Raw genomic sequence first — 24,189 nt, 5'->3', positions numbered from 1 at the left:
AGCAGATACTATCAAAGCTAAAGGAAGAAATTGAAGCAATACAATAATAGTAAGGGCTTTTAACATCCCACTTACATCAATGGAGAGATCATCCACACAAAAAATTAGAAAGGAAACAATGGCTTAAATGACACATTAGACCAGATGAACTTCATAGATATATCCAGAATATTCCATTTAAAAGCAGGAAAATACACACATTTTTCTAAGTGTGGAACATTCTCCAGGGGAGATCATATGTACTGTCACAAAACAAGTCTCAATAAATTTGAGAAGACTGAAATTATATCAAGCATCATTTCTAACTACAATGGTATAAACTAAAAATCAATTATAAGGAGAAAACTGGAAAAACTATATGTGAAGATTAAACAACATGTTACTGAAAAACTAATGGGCCATCATAGAAATCAAAGGAAAAATGAGGAAATAGCTAGACACAAATGAAATCAGAAACACAATATACCAAAATCAATGGATGCAGCAAAAGTAGTTGTAAGAAGGAAGTTCATATGATACAGGTTTACCTAAAGAAACAAGAAAACTCTCAAATAAATATTTAACTTCACACTTAAAGGAATTAGCAAAAGAACAAATGAAGCCTAAAGTTAGGAGAGCGAACAAAACACTAAAGATCAGAACAGAAATAAGTGAAACAGAGACTAAAAATTCAATAAAAATGGTCAATGAAACTAAGAGCTGATTCTTTGAAAGGATAAACAATACTGACAAATTTCTAGCTAGACAATCCAAGAAAAACGGTGGGGGGGCTCACATAAAATTAGAAATGAAAAAGCAATTACAGAAATACAAAGTATTATAAGAGACTACAATAAATAATTACACAACAGATTGGACAAACTAGAACAAACGGCTAAAATTTCCAGAAATGCACAATTTTCCAAGACAGAATCATAAAGAAATATAAAATCTGAATAAACCAATTTCTAGTAAGAAGACTGAATCAGTAATCAGAAACCTCCCAAGAAAGAAAAGCCCAGGATCAGACAGTTCCACTGGTTAATTCTACCAAATATTCAAAAAAGAGTTAATATCTATCCTTCTAAACTCTTCCAAAACAAATTGAAGAGAACTAAACACTTCAAAACTCATTTTACAAGACCATCACTACCTTAAAACCAAAACCAGATAAGGACACCACAGAAAAAGGGAAATTTCAGACAATATTCTTGATGAGCATAGAGGCAAAAACTGTCAAAAATATTAGCAAACCAATTTCAACAAAACATTAAAAGAATTATACAGCATGTTCAAGTGGGATTTACTCCAGGGATGCAAAAAGGGTTCAACATCTGCAAATCAAAGTGACACAGAACATTAACAAAATGAAGAGTAAAAATCATATAATCACCTCAACAGATGGAGAAAAAGCATTTGACAAAATTCAACATCAATTATGATAAAAATTCTCAACAAAATGAATATAGATAGAATACAGTTCAACATAATAAAGGCTATATATGACAAACCCACAATGAATAACACTTAATGGCAAAAAGCTGAAAGCTTTTCCTCTAAAATCAGGAATGAGACAAGGATGGCCACTCTTACCACTTACATTCAACATAGTATTGGAAAGTTCTAGCCACAACAGACTTGAAAAAAATAAAAGGCGTCCAAATTGGAAAGGAATGAAATAAAACCATCTCTATTTGTACATGCTGTAATACTATATGCAGAAACCATAAATTCTTTACCAAAAAATTGTTGTAGAATACAAAACTGTTATAAGATATAAGACTGATATACAGAAATCTGTGGTGTTTATATACTATAATAAACTACCAGAGGAGAAATTAAGAAAACAATCTCATTTAAAATTGCATCTTTAAAAAAAATCTAGTAATAAATTTAACCAAGGAAATGAAAGACTTGCACACTGAAGACTATAAGACACTGATGAGAGAAACTGAAGAAGAAGAAGGAAAAAAGAAAACCGAAGAACAAAATAAATGGAAAGATATTCCATGCTCATGAATGGGAGGAAATAATTTTGTACTCTGAAAACTATAGAACCCTTATGAAAGAAATTGAGTAAGTACACAACTGGAAGAACATTCCATGCTCATTGACTGCACAAGAACAAATATTGTTAAAATGTCTATACTGCCCAAAGCATTCTGCACATATAATGTAATCCCTATCAAAATGATACCAGCATTTTGCACAGAGCTAGAGCAAACAATTCTAAAATTTGTATGAAACCAGAAAAGACCATGAATAGCAAAAGTCTTGCTGAAAAGGAAAATTAAAGCTGGAGGTATCAGAATTCCAGACTTCAAGCTGTATTACTTCAAGTTGTAAAAATCGAAACTGTATGGTACTGGCACAATAACAGACACAAAGATCAATGGAACAGAAGAGAGAACCCAGAAGAGGACCCTTAACTCTATGGTCAACTAATCTTCAAGAACACAAGAAAGAATATCTAATGAAAAAAAGATTATCTCTTCAACAAATGGTGCTGGGAAAATTGGACAGCTATATGCCAAAGAAGGAAACTGGACCACTTTCTTACATCATACACAAAAATAAATTCAAAAAGGATGAAGGACCTATATGTGAGACAGGAATCCATGAAAATCCTAAAGGAAAACACAGGCAGTAACCTCTGTGATCTTGGCCACAGCAGCTTCTTGTTGAAGTGTCCCCAGAGGCAAAAATGAACTATTGGGACTTCATCAGGATAAAAAACTTTTGCACAACAGATGAAACAATCAACAAAACTAAAAAGAACAGGAGAACACAGTTGCAAATGACTATCAAATAAAGGGCTAGTATCCAAGATCTATAAAGAACCCATCAAACTCAATACCCAAAGAACAAAAAAATCCAGTCAAGAAATGAACAAAAGACATGAACACACACTTCTCTAAAGAAAACATCCAAATGGCTAACAGACATGAAAAAAAAAAAAAGAAGAAAGAAAGAAAAGAAAAGAAAGAAAAAGAAAAAAAAACCTCAACATTACTTGGCATCAGGGAAATACAAATCAAAGCCACAATGAGATACTACCACACACCAGTCAAAATGGCTAAAATTAACAACTCAGGAAACAAAAGATGTTGGCAAGGATACAGAGAAAGGGGAACCCTCTTACACTGTTGGTGGGAATGCAAGCTGGTGCAGCTACTCTGGAAAACAGTATGGAGGTTCCTCAAAAAGTTAAAAGTAGAACTACCCTATGACCCAGCAATTACACTCCTAGGTATTCATCCAGAGGATACAAAACAGTTATTCAAGGGGCCACGTGCCCCCCAATGTTTATAACAGCAATGTCCACAACTGCCAAAAATATGGAAAGAGCCCAGATGTCCACTGACAGATGAATGGATGAAGAATATGTAGTATATATACACAATGGAAATTTTAAAAAATGAACTCTTGCCATTTAAACAACGTGGATAGAACTAGGGTGTATTATGCTAAGTGAAATAAGTCAGAGAAAGACAAATACCATATGATTTCACTCATATGTGGAATTTAAGAAATTACATGTCCATAATAACCAAGGCAATTTACAGATTCAATGCAATATCTATCCAATTCCAATGCCATCTATCATTGAACTAAAACAAGTAATTCTAAAATTTGTATAGAACCACCAGAAATCCCAAATAAGCAAAGCAATGCTGGGAAATAAAAACAATGCCGGAGGTATCATGCTCCCTGATTTAAACTATACTACAAGGTCGTACTGGCATAAAAACTGACATACAGATCAATAGAACAGAATCAAGAGCCCAGAAATAAATGCACACTTAACAGACAACTTATGGCAAAGGAACCAAGAGCATAAAATAAAGCATAGTCTCTTCAATAAGGGGTGCTGGGAAGATAGACAAACAGTCATGTGCCAAAAAAACAAAGAAAGAAAAAAAAGAAGAGAAATGAAACTAGAACACTATTACACAAAATCCATAAAAATTAACTTAAAATGGATTAAAGACTTGAATGTAAGACCTGAAATTTAAAATTCCTAGAAGACATATGCAGTAAACCCCTTGACAATGATCTTAGCAATCTGTTTCTGGATCTGACTCCAAAGGCAAGGGAAACAAAAGTCAAAATAAATAATTGGGACTATATCAAACTAAAAAGTTTATGCACAGTGAAAGAAAGCCACAATAAAAACAAAAAGTCAACCTACTGAATGAGAAAAAAAATTGCAAATCATAAATCTGATGAGATTAATATCCAAAATAAACAAAGAATTCATACAGTCAACAATTTAAAAAAAAATCAAACAATCTGATTAGAAATGGGCAGAAGATCTGAATTGACCTTGTTCCAAAGAAGACAGACAGACGTCAAACAGACACATGAAAAGATGTTCAAAAATCACTGATCATCTGGGAAATGAGCTACCACCTCACACCCATTAGAATGACAACCACCCCCCCCCAAAAGACAAGTCTTAGAGAAGATGTGGAAAACGGAATGTAAATTGCTGTAGCCACACTGGAAAACAGTATAGATTTCTCAAAAATTTAGGAATACATCTAGAATATAATCCAGCTATCCGACCTATGGATATTTACTTAAAGAATATGAAAACACTAATTTGAAAAGATATATTTACTCCTGTGATCACTGTGCATTATTTACAATAGCCAAGATATGGAAGAAACCCAAGTGCCCATTGATAGATGAATAGGTAAAGAAGATGTGGTGTATGTACACAATGGAATATTACTCAGCCATAAAAAGAATGAGATCTTGCCAACTGTGAGAATATGAATGGACCTAGAGAGTATTAGGCTAAATGAAATAAGACAGACAGAGAAAGACAAATACTATGTGATTTCACTTATATGGGAAACCTAAAAAGCAAAACAAACAAAAAACAAAAAAAGCAGGAACAGTCCCATACATATAGAGAACAAACTGGTAGTTGCCAAGAAGAGAAGGGGGTGGAGGGAGGGGCAAAATAGGGGAAGGAGAATGAGAGATACAGGTTTCCAGCTATGGACTGTGTAAGTCACAGGGACAAAAATTACAACATAAGCAATATAGTTGATGGTAGTATAATAGTGGATGGTGACAGATCATGACTGTGATGAGCATAGCATAATGTATAGAGCTGTTGAAATGCTATGTGGTACATCTGAAACTAATGTAACATTGTGAGTCAACCATGCTTTAATTTTTTTACACACAACCAAAACAATAGCAACAACAAAAACAGAAATAGCTCAGAAAATGAACTGGTGGTTGCCAGACAAGAGGGGAATATGGGGATGGGTGAAGCACGTAAAGGGGATTAAGAGGTAGGAACTTCCAGTTATAAGATAAATAAGTCACCAGGATGAAAAGTACAGCATTGAGGAAATAGTCAATAAAATTATAATAACGTTGTATAGTGAAGATGGTGATGACGCTCACCATGGTGAGAACTGTGTAATGTATAGAATTGTTGAATCATTGTGTTGTCCACCTGAAACTTAAAAATGTTAAAAATAGAACTACCCCCATGATCCAGTAATTATACTACCATGTATTTATCCAAAAATACAAAAACATTAATTCAAAGGGATACATGTACTCCCATATTTATTGCAGCATTATTTATAAAGGCCAAACTATGGGACACCTGGGTAGCACACTGGGTTAAGTATCTGACTCTTGGTTTCATCTCAGGTCAAGATCTCATGGTGGTTAGACTGAGCCCTGCATTGGGCTCTGCACTTGGCACAGAGTCTGGCTGAGATTCTCTCTCTCCCCCTCTGCCCCTTCCACTTGTGTGTTTTCTCTCTCTCTCTCAAGTAAGTAAAAAATATTTTAAAAAAATACCCAAAGTGCATTGGGCAGCCCAAGTGTCCATCGACTGATAAATGAATAAAGATGTGGTATCTGTATACACAGAAGAATATTTTTCAGCCACGAAAAACAATGAAATCTTGCCATTTGCAACTACATGGATGGAGATAGAGAGTTTAATGCTGAGTGAAATAAGTCAGTCAGAGAACGACAAATGTGTGGAATTTAAGAAACAAAAAAATGAGCAAAGGAATAAAAAAGACAGAAAGAGACAAATCAAGAAGCAGACTCTGAACTATAGAGAACAAACTGATGGTTACCAGAAAGGAGGAGGGTGAATGGGTGCTGAGGACTAAGAGTATACTTACCATGGTTAGCACTGAGTAATGTATAGAATTGTTGACCCACTACACTGTACACCTGAAACTAATAGAACATTGTATGTAACTATACTGGAATTAATATAAAAACTTACTTAAAAAAATGAAACTAATATAACATTGTATGTCAACTATACTTCAATAATTTAAAAAAATTGAAAATTTTTCAAAAAAAAAATTTAAAAAAAAGGATGAATGACTAGATGATGTCCCCGAGGAAGTGAGGATAGAGAGTAAAGAAAAGGGTTTCAAGCTCCAGACCTGAAGCACTCTGAAGTAGAGAGCTTAGGGGGATGAGAATAAATAAGTTGAAGAAAGTGTATTAGAGCAATCACTGAGGTAGAAGAAAACCGAAGAGAGGGGCCTATTCTGGAAAATCATGTAATAAAAATGCTCAGTGAACCTATTTGGGCATAAAATTCATTCTTTATTTAGGATTATTTTCTTTTTCTTCCTTAGGATTATTATCTTAACCTATAAGATATAGAAATACTAGGCCCAATTGATAAAACTGTTGAAAAGGCAAGTTCCAGGAAAACAGATCTGTAGTATTCCACTGGAGATGCTAATTAATATCCAGTCTAATTAATCAGTGCTTTCTGAATTCAGTTTTCCCACTGTTTATTAATTTACCTAGGTATAATCAAAGAGTTCATGTTGTCAAAAGCATCATTACTAAAAAAGTGTAAGGATTTTGGCAATAAACTTCATAAAAGAGATAACCATATCAATTAATAAAGTAAACAGAAGAAAAGTAAAGTCTGTGCTCAAAAAAAGAGATAACAATAATATTCACCAGATTTACAGAAATTAAGTCACATATTATTCTTGGACAGCAATTTGTCTCTGTTATATTTATTACGATTTCATTGTTTCATTTTATTATTCACTTGTTCACTTGTTATCTGTCTATTCTAGCAAAGAACAAGCTATATGAAAAGGATTATTTTTGTCTTATTCATCCCTATATCCCCAGAACCAAACACAGTGCTTGACTTTTAACAAATAAAAATGAATCAAAACAGGGTGCCTGGGTGGCTCAGTTGGTTAGGCGACCGCCTTCGGATCATGATCCTGGAGTCCCGGGATCGAGTCCCGCATTGGCCTCCCTGCTTGGCGGGGAGTCTGTCTCCCTCTGACCCTCCCCCTTCTCATACTTTTTCTCTCTCAAATAAATAAATAAAATCTCTTTTAAAAAATGAATCAAAACAATAAGAAAGAAAGACTAAGTCATTTGACAAGACATTTGTACTAGAGAAATCTAGATCCTGTTAGGGCACAGGTAGCTAAGGTAACTCAGTGGTTTGCTGCACTGGCCAATTTTTCTAAACCAAAAATATTTTGCAGAGTCTAGCATTTGTCTGTCCTATGGCTTGATAACAGAATATCAGAGGGACGTGTGGGTGGCTCAGTTGGTTAAGCATCTGCCTTTGGCTCAGGTCATGATCCCAGGGTCCTGGGATCGAGTCCCGCATCAGGGTTCCTTGCTCAGCAGGGAACTTGCTTCTCCCTCTGCCTGCTGCTCCCCCATTCATGCTCCCTCTCTCTCTCTCTGACAAATAAATAAATCTTAAAAAAAAAAAGGAATATCAGAAATGGTATAGTTAACATTTCAAGACACACCATAATCACAACCTTGAAACTTTTTTTCTTAATTTTTATCTTTATCTAAATGTCCTTGTACTGACCACCGTGACATGGCACTGAGATCCTCCACTGCAGAGAGTACTATATCACAGGTCATACTCTTTTCTCAGCCTGACCCACATCCAAGGACCAAACAATTCAGGATTATAAAGGCTTAGCCACCCCAGCCCAACTGGGGACACATCTGAAAAGCCACTGTAGCTCCAAAGTTCCCCATGGGGTGCGTGGAAAGTGTCATTGGGCCTTCACCCCTCTGCGCATTCCTGCCTCCTTGTACCCCTTCGTTAGGGGTTGATCTCTAGGGCATGTCTTATAAACCTCTTGAACACTAAAATTCGTGCAGAATCTGCCTCTCAAATAATCTCATCTGTGACAGCACTGGGACTGGTCTGAGAAAGCTGGTGATAGGATGAAGCTCTGCAGCTGGATCACTCACTGCCTGGCTGGTGACGTGGACCCTGTTCCTGGTGGGAGGTGGAACAGAGAGAATGCCCGGCACAGGGCGCAGTCTAACTGTTCAAACTCGCACCATAGTAGGGTCAGACAGTATATCTGCAGAAGGGAACTCTTTAGCTAGAATGATGTGTGAGGTGTTTAAGAAATACAGCAGAAATACTAACTATATGGACAACAGGAAAAGATCACAAAAAGTTGAGGACAAGCAATCATCAATGTAAAAACCAGAGGACCTCCCAAGTAGATATAAAAACGTTCTCATATTCTACAGCTCCTGGGTGGAGAGAGCTAATCACCACGAATGAGGATTAATCATCACAGTATTCAAATACTCACAAACTTCAGCAAGGCAGACCTGCTAAGTCAGGATCCTGGTTGGATCCTGACACAGGAGATATTTGGTTTGATGCCTCCCCAAATCTTGAATTCCCAGATTCCCTAAAACTTTCTGAAGCCACAAAAATGGTCTGCATCTTTCCTCCTTGGGAATCACATACACAGAAGCTTCTCCCTCCTCAGACAACATGTACCACCCTAACTTTCATCTACCTTCACCTCCTCTCCAGAGCCACAGGCCCATAACATGGGTTATGTCACAATATAACCCACCTAGGACATATTAGGCCTAACAAAGAAAGAAAGAGGATATTCTACAAAGGAACTGCGAGATCTAGCTGGTTTATATTAACCAGAAGAGTATATATGAGATTAATTTCTGAGGGTGTTTGCTCAAAGAGGTTAGAATTTAACCATTAGTTAGATAAGAAAAAGTTTATTGATTTGAGGTACTCTCCTGAACTGTAAGTTTTACAACCAGTAAGAATCTCAGATGGCATAAACTGACTTGTTAGAGTGGTTCCTGGAAACATGGGGAAAGTAATGGCTCATATTAAATGTTGTTGAAATGCCAGAAATGCTATGGCAGATGGCAGAAGAGGGGATCACAAAGCTCTGAGAGTATATTCTAGAATACAAGTGCTATGTAATGCCAGAAAACCAATCTGATATTATGGTCTCCCTGAGGGCCCAGGAAACACACCATTTACCACACCATTCACCAAAGCCATAAGGAAGATAACAGTGAGAAGATATACATATTAACAAATTCTGTGGCAGTTCTCTTCTGAAAGCCAGAACTGACAGAAGGGAATGCTGTTCTAGAACTGGGCTCATTGATAACAATGGGGATGACAGGTCCAGATGAGGATAAGAAGCCATGAGAAGCCAGGAGGACCTAATTATCATAAGAGTGGCAAGGCTGGGCTTAGTGGGGGGCTGACACACAGAGAATTATTGAGGTAGTTTAAAGCATCCCCAGGTGCAAAACAGACAGCTGACAAGTCTACCAGTGAATGTGTACAATCAAAATAAATCAAGAATGAATGAAAAAATCTGAGGGAAGTTTTCCCAATGAAGTCACCATATCTTTTTCAACTTCCATGCCTCAGCGAATTTTTGGACTCAGAACCCTCTAATGTAAGAGGCCAAAAATCCAGAAGGAAAGAAACTGCAACACCATAAGAATACGGGGTAATAATTCCCTCAAACCTTCTCCAGTGGGACCTATAGCTCTTTATTCAGGTAACTATGCTCTGGGGGCAGGGAATACCCAAACATTTCAAGGCCACAGAGTTGACAGTGATACCAGAAGACCAAAAGCCTCTATATGCCATCACCCTCCTCATTAGAGTAAAGGCATTTGGAAGTCAGTAATAAATGAAGCCTTGGCCAAGGTCTACCTCATAACGGGTCCCATTCATTAGCACCACTGACTGACCTGGTGATTTTCTCAGTCCCCAAATGTATGATCGGAATAGACTAACACTATTAGTAACTGCCACAACACCCATATCAAGCCCGTGGCCTATGAGGTAAAGAGTATAATTATGAAGAAAGTTAAGAGGAAGAACCTGAAACTGCCCCACCCAACCCTGCGAATGCAGTAAGTAAAAACAGCAGCAAAGTATGGTGCAGTAGAGAGAGGCAGAAAGTAGTGTCCCCTTAAGTACCTAACTGGCACACAGGAATGATTCTAATGAAATTGTCCAAGGCTGTTGGTGGTTCTTTTAGAGGCAGGCAGAGAGAGAGGAGGAAGCAGGCTCCCTGCTGAGCAGAGAGCCCGATGCGGGACTCGATCCCAAGACCCTGAGATCATGACCTGAGCCGAAGGCAGCGGCTTAACCCACTGAGCCACCCAGGCGCCCTGTTGGTGGTTCTATGCTGAAGCCCAACTTCTCGCTTTATCCACTACCATCATCTACCTTATCCTTCTCCCTTTATCCACCCCTTCTGTTCCCCCATCTTCCAAAGGGGTTCATTCTAAGGGCACTCCTTAACACCATCTTAGAATGGGATTCCTGAGTAACTCAACTTGCAACAGTCATTTTTCACCTTGAATTTAGGTTACATTTTCTTTTTAAATAATCTTGGGCTTATCTTCAGGACCACTTCCCAATTTAATTGGGTAATGTTAGGTGTCGCTTCTACAAAACTTTTCCCAAAGCAGCAGCATGCTAGAAACTACTTTTGAAAAGTCTTTGTGAATCTTCTCCGGGAAGAATCTATGGTATAACTCCTGATGTATAGTTATACTCTGCATTTAAAATTACTGATTTTGTCAATCATCATTTCTTTATCAAAGATCTTACGTAATCCTTCAATTCACTATTTGAAAATAAAAAAAAGCTTTACTGACTCTATATTGACACAGAGCATTCAAAATTAGCTCAAATCTCATTTTCTGAGGAAAGCTTCTCATTGATTCCAAATGGAATTATTTTCTTTTCATTTCATCAGCACTTAAGTATATAAACCATACAAACTATGTTCATAAACTTGTTTAACAGCTTCTTTGAAAGTATACTGAAGTTGTATATATAGACTCTACTTACACAAATAGACAATAAAGACAAACATGATAAGACCTGCATTTCCCTTTTATTTTACATAACATCTCAATGTTCTCTACATAGACTCCCAATTAACACTGCTATCTAAAGAGTTATGGGTAATTTCAAAACATTACATTTTATATAAGAAACTACTAGCAATTAACTGTACCATGCAATCTTGAGGTTAAACTGTACAGTTCCTCAACTATTTCTATGAATAAGTACAGCTTAACCAAATAAGCTAATAACAACAATAAATAAATCAAGCCTATGTTTTTAAAAAGTAGCCCATACTAACTGGCAAATATACTCTGCCTTGAAACCTTAGGCAATGAGAGAGTCAACACATTCTAAATATTGTGCAAGCTGACGAAAGCACTTTCTGCTGTTGCATACAACTTCTTAAAATTAAACCTTATAATAAAAAAAACCCCAAACTATGTCTCTAGTTACAGCTGATTCTACTGATGAGTTTATTTCTATGAAAAACCAAGGCAACATATAGGTTTTAAAATAGCCCGTGGTTTCTGTGGCTGCACAATAACAAATGGGATGGCTGTCCCATTAGTGTGACAAAATTCTCTCAGTATACTTTACTAAATTATGGAAGTCTCTTTGCTGAAAGAAAAAAAAAATTGGAAAACTTCATAGTAGCACTTGGCCCACAATTAAATGTTACTTAAAACAGGTGTAACAGAGTAATGCATTTTAATCAAATAGTATAGATTTAATCGGAGACTCATGAATTGTGATTGGATGTCCTGGTTCTTAAACATCATTCTGGACTTGTGGATTATACTAACTCACACTCAATCCCCACTTCCTACCACAAAAGGGTCAGATATACCCACAAAGATGACTGGAAACCACATTTTATTAGCAGCCAAAAACAAAGTACAGACTGCCAATCATAAAATAGCTTGCTCAGGTAATTTGGTCAGTGACCAGTGTCTCAGTCACCATAACTATGTGTTTCAATAACCACACAATCTAAACATTTTCATAAAAGTATCTTCAGGAACAGCAACAAAGACAACATTTTTTTAGATAGATGCATGACTTTATCTTTAGGTCACTAATAATTAAGACTGTGTGTGTATGCATTTCATATAAATCACTTCTAATTACTCAATATACTACACCAAACTTGGACACCTTCTATAGTTCATTATGTTAGGTTATCTTGAAATTTTTGAAATTCAATTCAAATATAAATAAAATAAAGATTATACATACTTGGAAGAAACTGCCTCCATGAATTCATCCAAAAATTCATCATATTCAGGACCTCTCACTCTTCTCTGCCGTAGCCCAATGTACAACGGATCTTTGAGTAAATCCTATTAAAAAAAGTTACCACAGATATAGAAACGATAGGGATGTCATTCACACTTTCTGAGCTCAGTTTCCTCATCTACAGATGTACAGAAATGGAAAAAAAATCTTTCAATACTAAGTGAGAATTACTACTACAGTATTTTTGTATTACACAGAATATGTCTAGAGTATATGTCAAATAGGAAAAAGAATTCTTAAACATTTAAACATTCTGTTTTATCTGGCAGAAATAAAAGGAATTAAAATCTTTTAGTGGTGCTAATTAGAAAAGTTCAATTCTCATTTTACAAGTAAAGTTTTTCACATAGAAAAGTAATACTGAGTTTTGAAATATTATATTAGTTTAGGAAGTGGAAAGATACCAATTCTTTTTGTTGAGCAAAAATCAACAAACATTTTGATTATACCTTTAGTATATTAGCTGGCTGATGTTAAAAATAAATTTTTTGCCTTAACTAAAGTTTTCTTAAACTTTTAAAACTTTACAAAGTTCAAGTTTTTTCTAAAACTGATAGATATAAGACATTACTCTTACAAGTTTTAGTATATGGTATAACTTATATACTATAAAATACACAACAAAAGCTCCCAGTAAACTAGGAATAGAAATGAACTTCCTCAACCTAATAGCAGGCATCTGTGAAAAACCCACAGCTAACAACATATTTCACAGTGAAAGATTGAATGCTATTTCCCTAAACTGGAAACAAGACAAGAATATCTACTCTTTTTTAAAAAAAGATTTTATTTATTTATTTGTCAGAGGGAGAGAGTGCACAAGTTGGGGGAATGGCAGGCAGAGGGAGAAGCAGAATCCCCACTGAGCAAGAAGTCCGATGCAGGACTTGGTCCCAGGATCCTGGGATCATGACCTGAGCAAAGGAAGATGCTTAACAACTGAGCCACCCAGGCATCCCAAGGATATCTACTCTTGCCACTTCTATTCAACATGACATTGGAGAACCTAGCCATTACAATAAGGCAAGAAAAAGAAAATACAAGAATATGTATTAGAAAGAAGAAAGTAAACTTTTTATTTGTATATGCATGATCATGAACATCAAAAATATTTAGAAATCTACATACAAAATAATCCACTAGAAAAAATATGTGAATTTAACACGTCATGGGCTCTAAGACCAATATATACAAATCAACTATATCTCTATATACTAGCAATGAACAGTTGAAAATGAAATAAAATATACAACTCCATTTACAATATCATTCCAAAACATAAAATTCACAGGGACATATTTCAGAAAATATGTGTAAGTCTTATACAGTGGAAACTACAAAATATTGCTGAATGAAGTTTTAAAAGACAAACTGTTTTTATGGGCCAGAAAAAAAAATTACAGTCTATGTCATGTAATAGACACACTGTCATCTTCAGTGACCTGAAAAAACAATGTACCTAAAGAATTGTGAATCTGGTGAAAGAGATATCCAGGCAGAATGCCAAATATGTAAACTGACTTGCCATAGTATAATAAACTTAAAACAGGGGATGAGATGAAGAAGAAAATGTTCAGCTTGTGAGCAAAATTTAAAGAGAACATGGAAGGCACAGGACTTGCTTGTAAAGAATTTCCAAAGTAAAATAAGGTCTGGCGTCAAAAATCAAGTGTGTGGTTGTAACAAGTTTTGTGAAACTTACTTTAAATCATTAAAGTGGATTTAAAGTGGAGCCCAAAAAACCATCCTGGTTAGCTAAAAAGAGCTGGTTCTGCACACACGGACATGCTAGTCAATATAGGGAGGTCTGTTCTAAAAAGAATGATGAGTAAGTCCTTCCTCTAACAGGGTAAACATTAGTCTGATACATAGAAAGCTTAAGAAAAATTTAAGAGTGCTGTACTATTTGGATGATTTGGGACAGACACTTCAAAATGAACATTCTTATCTGGGCCCACGACTTTTCACAGGTGGAAAGCAGACAGAGAAAGCTGTTGAGCGCCAACACCACCATTTCTTATGGAAAAGGAAAGCTATCTCAAAGGACAGACCCAGGAGCTCAGAGAGTAGACCCAAAGGCCTAAAAGAGCAACGAACTACAGAACCATTCTAAGGAAACAGAACGAGGCCCCATTTAAAAAATATCCCCTGCCTTCAGGGTAGGTGGCCTGGCAACTTGAGTTCAGGGGCAATTCAGAATTGCCATGAACCACTGAGGGCAATATGATTTCCATTCATCCCATTTCAAATTGAAGTGTGGATTATGGTTATTCTGTCCCTGTCTCTCCATTGAACTACGAGGAGCCACACCGACGGGCAGATCACAAGAAGCTTCATTTGCATTTAGAACTTATTTAGATGACAGGACCTTGAACTCTGGGCCTGCTGTTATTAGTGTGATGAAACTTCTGGGAACCTAGGATGGAGATGTGCATATTTTACATGTGGAGTGTGAACAATTTGTGAAGGATGACAATCTAGATGGAGAAAGGCTGTGCCAAGCATCCTGGCCTTCCTAGCCATCCCAGTGAATCATAAACATTAATAAAACAATAACTGTTTTAAGTCACTAATTTTGGGGATGGTTTGCTATGGAAAAATGATATGTTTTTGCAGGTCTTGTAATGTTAAAAGGTTAAACCATTTAAATGATCTGAGTTGGGATTTGCCTAGAGCCAACAGAAATTACAGCCCAGTTCATACCTATTGTCCTGGTATAATTATTAATAGCATCCTCTTTCAACGGTTTGGCCAATAGACTCAGTGGTCATCCCACTTACAATATACTGCATAGCAATGAGTTAAGGCTTTCCAGCTAGCTGCAAGTTAACATATTTAATCATATAAATGTATTTCAGATGAAATGTAAAATCCAAAACAGTGCTGTTGTAAAGCCCAGCTGTTTTGTGAGGCCTGAAAACAGTCCACTGGCAGGCTGCGGAACATATGGGGTTGAAGGACCAATGAGCTACCAATGGCTGCCAAAGTAAGAACACTTTCTCCACGTCTGGAATGTATTTGGATTTCTACAGTATGAATTAGACAAAGGACATAATTGAGAAAAGATGTTAATGTGTTTTGCCTTTTCTCTCATTCTTTCCCATGCTAATAATTAAAGTGTGTATCATTAAGAAGTCTGACGACGGGACGCCTGGGTGGCTCAGTTGGTTGGACGACTGCCTTCGGCTCAGGGCGTGATCCTGGAGTCCCGGGATCGAGTCCCACATCAGGCTCCCAGCTCCATGGGGAGTCTGCTTCGCTCTCTGACCTTCTCCTCGCTCATGCTCTCTCTCACTGTCTCTCTCAAATAAATAAATAAAATCTTAAAAAAAAAAAAAAGAAGTCTGACGACAATGAAGAGTCAATTACGAAGATTTATGAACACTTTATCTTGTTATCTTTGAATTAAATCAGGAAGTTATAAAATTCTTTCAGTCCCAATGTCCCTGCCAAACTTACTGTCTTTTAAAAATTTCACGATAATTAAGCCTTGAATAATGAGGGCATTCTTGGAAATCTTACTGACCAAAAAAATTAGTATCTACAAAAAGCAATTTAACAAGATTACCCAGTTTTGATAATGGCTCCATCCACCAAATAGCCTGGCACAGAAGTGATACTAATTCATTGGATTAAAAACTTCTCAAGTACACATTTAAGAGATCCTTGTTGGAAAACGGAGTAGAGTACACATTTAAGAGCTCTTAGTTGGAGTACACATTTAAGGGATCTTTGTTGGAAAATAAATGAAAGACTTGAAATTAAGCAAGGACTTAAAAAAAAGTTAGACTTCTTTTAGCAACAATTATCACATACAATATATGTGGTGTCACAAAAGATTTACAAGCATGAAAGAAGGAAAAAGAGTAGGGAAAAAATAGTAAAAGACAAAAATATATAGCAATAGAAGAGTTCCAAAAAGGAGATAAGGGGGGAATACATTGGTGAAGGTCATTACTTATGCATTAGCAATAGCTCAATTTTGGAATCTTGGAAACTTTTATTTGAAGTATTTATTTATTTAATGCTAATAGAAATCATTATCAACTCTCACCTTGCTCCTTTCCCACATTCCTACCTTTCTAATCCAGAGTTTGAGAATTAAAAAATATTTTCTTATGAATGAAAAAAAAGCGAAAGAAAGAAAGAAAGAAAAATGAAAAAAAGTAATTTATTTTTCATTCCTAAATACACCTTGGTGTGTGTTTAGGGTTGCCAGGTATTCTATATATAGGGACATGTCCTGAATTTAATGATTTTTATCCTGTGTCCTGTAATGACTTTGTCAGAACACCCTAAATATTCTGTATTCAGCTTTTTTCAATAAATTATAAAAATTTGGGTGCCTGGGTGGCTCAGTTGCTTAACCAACTGCCTTCTGCTCAGCTCATGATCCTGGAGTCCCAGGATTGAGTCCTACAACAGTCTTGGGGCTCAGAAGTGTATCTGCTTTTCCCTCTGACCCTCCCCCATCTCATGCTCTCTCTGTGTCTCTCATTCTCTCTCTCAAATGAAAAATAAAATTAAAAAAATAAAATAAAATAACAAAATTTTGGTAGTCAGGAAAAAATTTTTTTTAATATTTTAAGGTCTTCTTTATCATCAAAAAAGCAATATTACCTATCAGAAAATTTGAGAGGACTGAAAAGTAAAATTAAAAACAAAGAATACAAAAAATCTCTACCCACTATTAGCACCTTGATACATATTCTTCTAGGTCCTTTTCCCTATGTTTATGCATGCAGAATACTATCTCTCTAAATGTGCAACAATATCATAGACTGTTTTATAACCTTTTTCACAGGACAATATATTTAAAAAGTTTTCATGTCACTAGATGAACATTTTAAAAGCTTGCAAACTGTATTAAAACTCTGCCCTCCTATAGAGGATGAACAAATTAATCTCTCAACCTAGGGACATCTAAGCATAAATCTTCCTGAACTTACAATAGAATTACATCCCAATAAGACCATCATAAACTGAAAACACCTTAGGTTAAAAATGCATTTAATACACCTCACCTAATGAACACCATATCTTAGTCTAGCCTCCCTTAAATGTGCTCAGAACACTTATATTGGGCTACACTTGGGCACAATCATCGACAAAAAGCCCATTTTATAATAACACGCTGGTATCTCATGTAATTTCTTGACTAGTATATTGAAAAACAGGATGGTTGTCTGGATACAGAATGGTTGTAAGTGTAGTGGCTGTTTAACCTCCTGACCACATGGCTGACCAGTAACTTGTTGCCCTTAACCAGCATCACGAGTGAAATCATACCACATACCACAGCCTGAAAAAAAGATCAAAATTCAAAATCTGAAGTATGGTTTCTACTGAATGCATATTGTTTTGGCACCTTTGTCAGGTCCAAAAATCAGAAGTCAAACCATCATAAGTCAGGAAACGTCTGTGTATCTATTTTGTTGCAACATCAAGTAAAAGTATCTTTCCATATATATGTGTAGATGTATATGAAATATACACATAAATATATAATATGCAAATGTTAGATATATAAAAATAAATACATATATTTTCATATACAAAATGTCAAGCAGCATTCACCTGTATTTCTCTTTTAACACTTCTGGATGTTTTTTATGTTTATTGACCATTTTTATTTCTTCATTTGTAAATTATCAGCACCCTTATGCCCTTAGGCAATTTTATACTTCATATTTGACTTTCCTTACTGTCTTGAAAATGTTCTCTGAATATTAAGAATATTATTAATGTTTATCTGCCATAATGTTATGAATATTCCCCACTTCAGCGTTTACTTTAAAATTTTATTTATAAGATACAGATGATCATCTTCTTCATTGCCATTTACTCATTTTCAAATGATAATATCAGGTTCTGAGGGGCACCAGGGTGGCTCAATGGGTTAAGCCTCTGCCTTCGGCTCAGGTCATGATCCCAGGGTCCTGGGATTGAACCCCGCATCCGGCTCAAATAAATAAATAAAATCTTTTTAAAAAAAAAATCAGGTTCTGTAAAAAATATATAACTTTGGCTGTTTTGCTGGCTCATATCATCAATACAATTAAGGAAACTAACTGCTTGGGTGGTGGTTAAGCATCTGACTCTTGGTTTCAGCTAAGATCATGATCTTACAATCATGGGACTGAGTCCTGTGTCAGGCTCTGTGCTCAGTGCGGAGTATACCTCAGACTCTCTCTCCCTTCGATTCTCTCTCTCTCCCTCCCTCTCTCTCTCTCTCTCTCTGTCAAATAAATAAATAAATAAATAAATAAAAGAAAACTAACTGCCAACATTTAGCCAAGAGTCTGAGGCATAAAATTTTAAATATTGCATAAAATCAACACTTTAAATGTCAGCAAGCATATGAGCTAGCATGAATGTTAAAAAGTGGTAGAAATAAAAATGATTAAAACTTGACTGTGATTCAGTAAGTCTGGAGCAAGGCCCAGGATTTGGTATTTTTAACACATGCCCCTGGTGATTCTGAAGTGATTGGTTCATGGAACATATATTGAGAACAAGTAATTTCAAATTTATATTATTAAGTTAAAATAAAAGTATTCTACTTCCCAAAAGGTTCCTGTATCAGATAAATATCTTGTCTATTTTAGTTTATATAATGGGTACTCCTAAAATACACCACAAATTTCAAGGACTTCTGGATAGTTTCAGTGCATATAAAGCCAAACTGAAGAAAGACCCCATCTTGTTCCCAAAGCATTGGTGTAGTATTTCAAAAAACAAAGAAATTCTAGATATGATCCATTATCACCTAATTTAGAGAAGGTGAGATAAAAATAGACAACGAAGAAAAAGCACATGACACTCTAAGCTGAAAGCCTGGAAACTAAGTAATCTTCTCTCCTTTATGAAATGATTAGTGCTCATTCCAGTGCAGGATCACTTGTCTGCAATGACAAGAAATTCCATACTGTGAAAGGAAAAAGACAGAAAAGAAGGGTGTGAGAGGAGGGGGAGGGCAAACGTGGGAGAGGAGGGGGAGGGCACGCAATGACATTCTAGCTGGGACTCCATGGTAAGCAGAATAATGACTTCACCCATCCTTTTAACTTGTAAATATGTTACCTTACGTGGCAAAAGAGACTGCAGATGTGATTAAGGGTGAGTCCTTGAGAGGGAAACGTCTTTCCTGGCTGTACTCAAAGAAAGAGTTGTGACGACAGAAGTAGAGCCAGAAAGATACTACACTGCTGGCTTGAAAATGGAAAAAAGAGCGCCATGAGCTAAGGAACAGAGGAGGCAGTCTCTAGAAGCTGGAAAAGACAGGCTGTGAAACACAACCCTGTGGACACCTTTCATGATTTTAGCCGTTTGAGACTTGTGTCAGACTTGTGACCTTTAGAACTATAATGTAATATATTTGTGTTGTTTAAAGCCACTGAGTTTGTCATAATTTTTTATGGTAGCAATAGAAAACTCACACGGGCCACATTTTAGTGCCAACACTAGTCTCTGACATATGGCAGCTACATGTGACAGAAAGTCTATCAGGTTTTTCTTTTCTTCAGTTTCTCTCCATCATAGCCAGTTCATGCCAAATATAAAGGGTATTTTCTGGAACATAAGAGTGAACTTTCTAAATGGTAGGAGGCTTCAACTTTGTGAGTTCAAGTTCCAGCAAGGATTCTAGATCTAAAAACACTGTATACATGAACTAAAGGTCAGACTAAACATAAAACCAAAATCAGATATCTGAGACCTGGAACATTGATTTAATAAATGAAGAATAACTATGCAAAAACAACTGTCCATGCCTTCTTGAGGACTAACCAAATGTTATGGCCCAAATTGTGTCCTCACCAAAGTCATATGTTGAGGTCCTAACTCCCAAAACCTCAGAATATGACTGTATTTGCAAACAGTCTTTAAAGAGGCAATTAAGTTAAATGAGGTCATAAGGACAGGTCCTAATCCAATGTAACTAGTGTTCTTTTAAGAAAAAATTACAAACAGGGGCGCCTGGGTGGCTCAGTGGGTTAAACCGCTGCCTTCAGCTCAGGTCATGATCTCAGGGTCCTGGGATCGAGTCCCGCGTCGGGCTCCCTGCTTGGCGGGGAGCCTGCTTCCTCCTCTTCTCTCTTTCTCTCTGCCTGCCTCTCTGCCTACTTGTGATCTCTGTCTGTCAAATAAATGAATAAAATCTTAAAAAAAAATTAAAAAAAAATTACAAACAGAGGAAAGACCATATGAAGATACTGAAGGAAAACCAGAGGAAGAAAAGCCAAGGAGAGAGACCTTAGAAAAAATTAATCCCTTTGACACCCTGATCTTGGATATCTACCTTCTTGAACCTCACAGTCTCCCAGTTACCACAGCCCTACGAAACTAAGATACCACGTAATACATGAAGCACATGAAGCAGTCTTTAAGACTGCTAGGTTTTAATAAAACCCAAAGCAGCATGTAGCAAACATAAGGAACACCTACTAACATTTTTAATCAAATAGCAAACTTTCATATTTGTCACTTATAAAAGAAAAACAGACAAATAATAAATATAATAACTATGAAAAGATTTTGCAACAATGATTTTAAAAGAAACTGAATATGGTATACTCTTAAAAGATAACTGAAGAAAATTTACTTCAGGTAACAGAAGTAAATTGTATACAGCTACAGTTTCACAAGTAACAAAGAAAATGTGAACTGTGAAATAACAGATGAAAAGATGGAAACACAAGGGGCGCCTGGGTGGCTCAGTGGGTTAAGCCTTTGCCTTCGGCTCAGGTCATGATCCCAGGGTCCTGGGATAGAGCCCCACATGGAGCCCCGCATCGGGCTCTCTGCTCAGCAGGGAGCCTGCTTCCTCCTCTCTCTGCCTCTCTGCCTCTCTGCCTACTTGTGATCTCTGCCTGTCAAATAAATAAATAAAATCTTAAAAAAAAAAAAAAGACGGAAACACAAATATCCTACCTAATAAATGCTTTGCTTTATTAACCTAAAGAATAAGAGTATTTTTTAGCCAACCACTTTTATGGCTTGGTTTCATTGTCTTTGGCTTTTTTTTTTTTTTTTAAAGATTTTATTTATTTATTTGACAGAGATCACAAGTAGGCAGAGAGGCAGGCAGAGAGAGAGGAGGAAGCAGGCCCCCTGCTGAGCAGAGAGCCAGATGTGGGGCTGGATCCCAGGACCCTGGGATCATGACCTGAGATGAAGGCAGAGGCTTTAACCCACTGAGCCACCCAGGCACCCCCCCTCCCTTTCTTTTTTCTTTTTTAAAGATTTTATTTTTAAGTAATCTCTACACTCAATGTGGGACTTGAACTTAAAACCCCAAGATCAAGAGCCACATGCACTACTGACTGAGCCAGCCAGGGGCCCAATCACTGTCTTTGTTCTTTAAACCTCCTTTAGGAATCTTTAGGTGAGAGCTGCAGAGATTAAAGTCAGGCAAGTGTGATCTTATAGCAAGTGAAGAATGCCCTATCAATTGGCTCCTAATTTCTCCTCTATAGGTATTTATGATAAAAGAGGAAAGTGTTTCTTACTTACAAAAAAGAGATCTAGAGTATTCTGCATAAGAAAATAAGCAATGTTATCAATTTGTTTTTATATTTTTACTATGAGGTAAATTAAAGAGAGATTCACAAAAGAGATGAGATTAAAAGGTTTTACCACAGGAGGAAAAAAAAAATTTTTTTTTTTAAACCACAGGAATGTTTTTACTGAGAGCAGTTTTCCACATATGAAAATGGAACATAAAGCAGCAAATAAAAACTCCATTACATTTTACACTTAGTCATATTTTTTTGAATTAAATTTTCTTTGTCTTTTAGTAAAGCAGCAGTACAAAATAAGAAGAATAAAGTGTCAGAATGAATTGAAGAAGGATATTAAGTGTTAACAACTCATCTCTAAATATTTTTCTATTCTCCCTTATGTATTAACTAAGAATTATAAACATAAAAATTTAGGTTAGACTGCCTATAAGTTACCATGTTCTAACATACTTTGAAATCCAATAGCTCACAAGAGAAAAAAAAAGTCATGTGTTGGAGCATTACTATCTATTTTAGGCAATAGAAAATTTAATTTAGAATCTAAATGGCTTCTATTCTTCCTGATATGTAAGTGCTTTATTGTTAATAGAATACAGTTGATATGTGTGTCCCAAAAGCAATCACCTTACTAAGGGCTCTAATTTGGCCACAGTTTTTACTTGATTTTCTTGGGTTTCATCAATAAACATGTTACCTATAAATAATGATAACTGATCTTTCCAGTCAAGTATGCCATTTGTTTTTCTTGTTCTATTGCAAAGGCTAGAACTTTCTGAACAAAGAGAATAGTGATAACAAATGTCTTGATAACTTTTTAAAACAATGCCTCTAGGGGTGCCTGGGTGGTACAATCTGTTAAACATCAGACTCTAGGTTTTGGCTCAGGTCATGGTCTGTTTCATGGGATTGAGCCCCATTTCAGGCTCAATCAGCAAGCAGGTACTCAGCAAGCAGTCTGTTTAGAGATTCTCTCTCCTTCTCACTCTGCCCCTCCCTCCACTCCTGAATGCACACTCTTTCTCTCTCAATACCTAAATCTTTAAGAAAGAAAAAAAAAAGAATCACTATTAATTGTGATGTTGCTGATGGTTTGAATAGTTTTTGACATTAAAAGTATTCTGCAAGATTCAGTTTGCCAGTATTTTATGAAGGATTTTGCTTCCACATCTATATGCATAAACGCTAACATTTAATGAATGCTTACAAAATGTCAATCACAATCACAAACACTCTAAGAGCGCTAACTCATGGCAACTTTGTAAGGTAGGTACTCGTTTTACGTAAGGAAACTGAGGCACAGAAGAGTTAAGTAACTTTTTCAAGATTACACATCTATAAAGTGGTAAAGGTAGGAACATGGGTAAATGTGAGACAAATTAGCAGTTTCTTATTATGTGTGTGTTTTTTTTTTAGCAGGTTTGAATATCAAAGTTATGTTCTTTTCATAAAATGAAACGTGCAGGTGTGGATTTTCACATGCCCTGGAACACGTTATATTCTTTAAAAGTTTGAAGGATCAAATTCATAATCTTTTATGACTTAAAAACTGCATTCTATTTAACATTAAAATTTAGACCTATTTTTCTGTTTGTGTGCTTGTCTCTTATATTTCAGTCTAATGCTTGCATAAATCTGGTAATCTGGTTCACAAGCATTTAGCCATTTTGGATAGAGCCTGACCATTTTACCTCACAGCCTGGGAGCCCCAAGAGACACTAACCATGTGATCTGGGGGGAGGGGCTTTGGTTCAAATGTAATCACCAAAGCCCCTCACCCCAGATCAAATGTAATCAGTCAAACTGGTACTTGATTTCATATGGGTAATCAATCAATTAATCATGCCTAGATAATGGAGCCCCAATAAAAACTCTGAACAGTGAGGGTACATATCAACCTCACACATTAACCCCACACGGTAACTTGCCCCTAAGTCCACAGAGAGGAAAACAGAAGCTTCATACTTGGAACCCTCTCAGACTTTCCCCTAAGCATCTCTTCCTTTGGGTGATTTTTTTTTTTTTAATTTTATTTTTTATTTTTTTTTAAATATTTTTTTTTATTTATTTGACACAGAAAGAGAGATCACAAGTAGGCAGAGAGGCAAGCAGAGATAGAGGGGGAAAGCAGGCTCCCCACTGAGCAGAGAGCCCCATGTGGGGCTGGATCCCAGGACCCTGGGACCATGACCCCAGCCGAAAGCAGAAGCTCAACCCACT

General features: G+C 36.3%; 1 protein-coding gene across 2 annotated transcripts in view; it reads right to left on the bottom strand.

The window, feature by feature from the left end:
• Nucleotides 1–24,189, bottom strand: part of ME1 (malic enzyme 1) — a 184,473-nt gene that overhangs the window by 83,775 nt on the left and 76,509 nt on the right. For both annotated transcript variants that reach the window (XM_044246382.1, XM_044246391.1), the window contains exon 6: nucleotides 12,392–12,495. In XM_044246382.1, the coding sequence (XP_044102317.1) occupies nucleotides 12,392–12,495 (104 nt within the window). The remainder of the gene's footprint in view (nucleotides 1–12,391; nucleotides 12,496–24,189) is intronic.

Source organism: Neovison vison, chromosome 1 (assembly GCF_020171115.1).
Source record: "Neovison vison isolate M4711 chromosome 1, ASM_NN_V1, whole genome shotgun sequence".
NCBI lineage: Eukaryota > Metazoa > Chordata > Mammalia > Carnivora > Mustelidae > Neogale > Neogale vison.
This window is presented reverse-complemented; position numbering and strand designations above follow the sequence as displayed.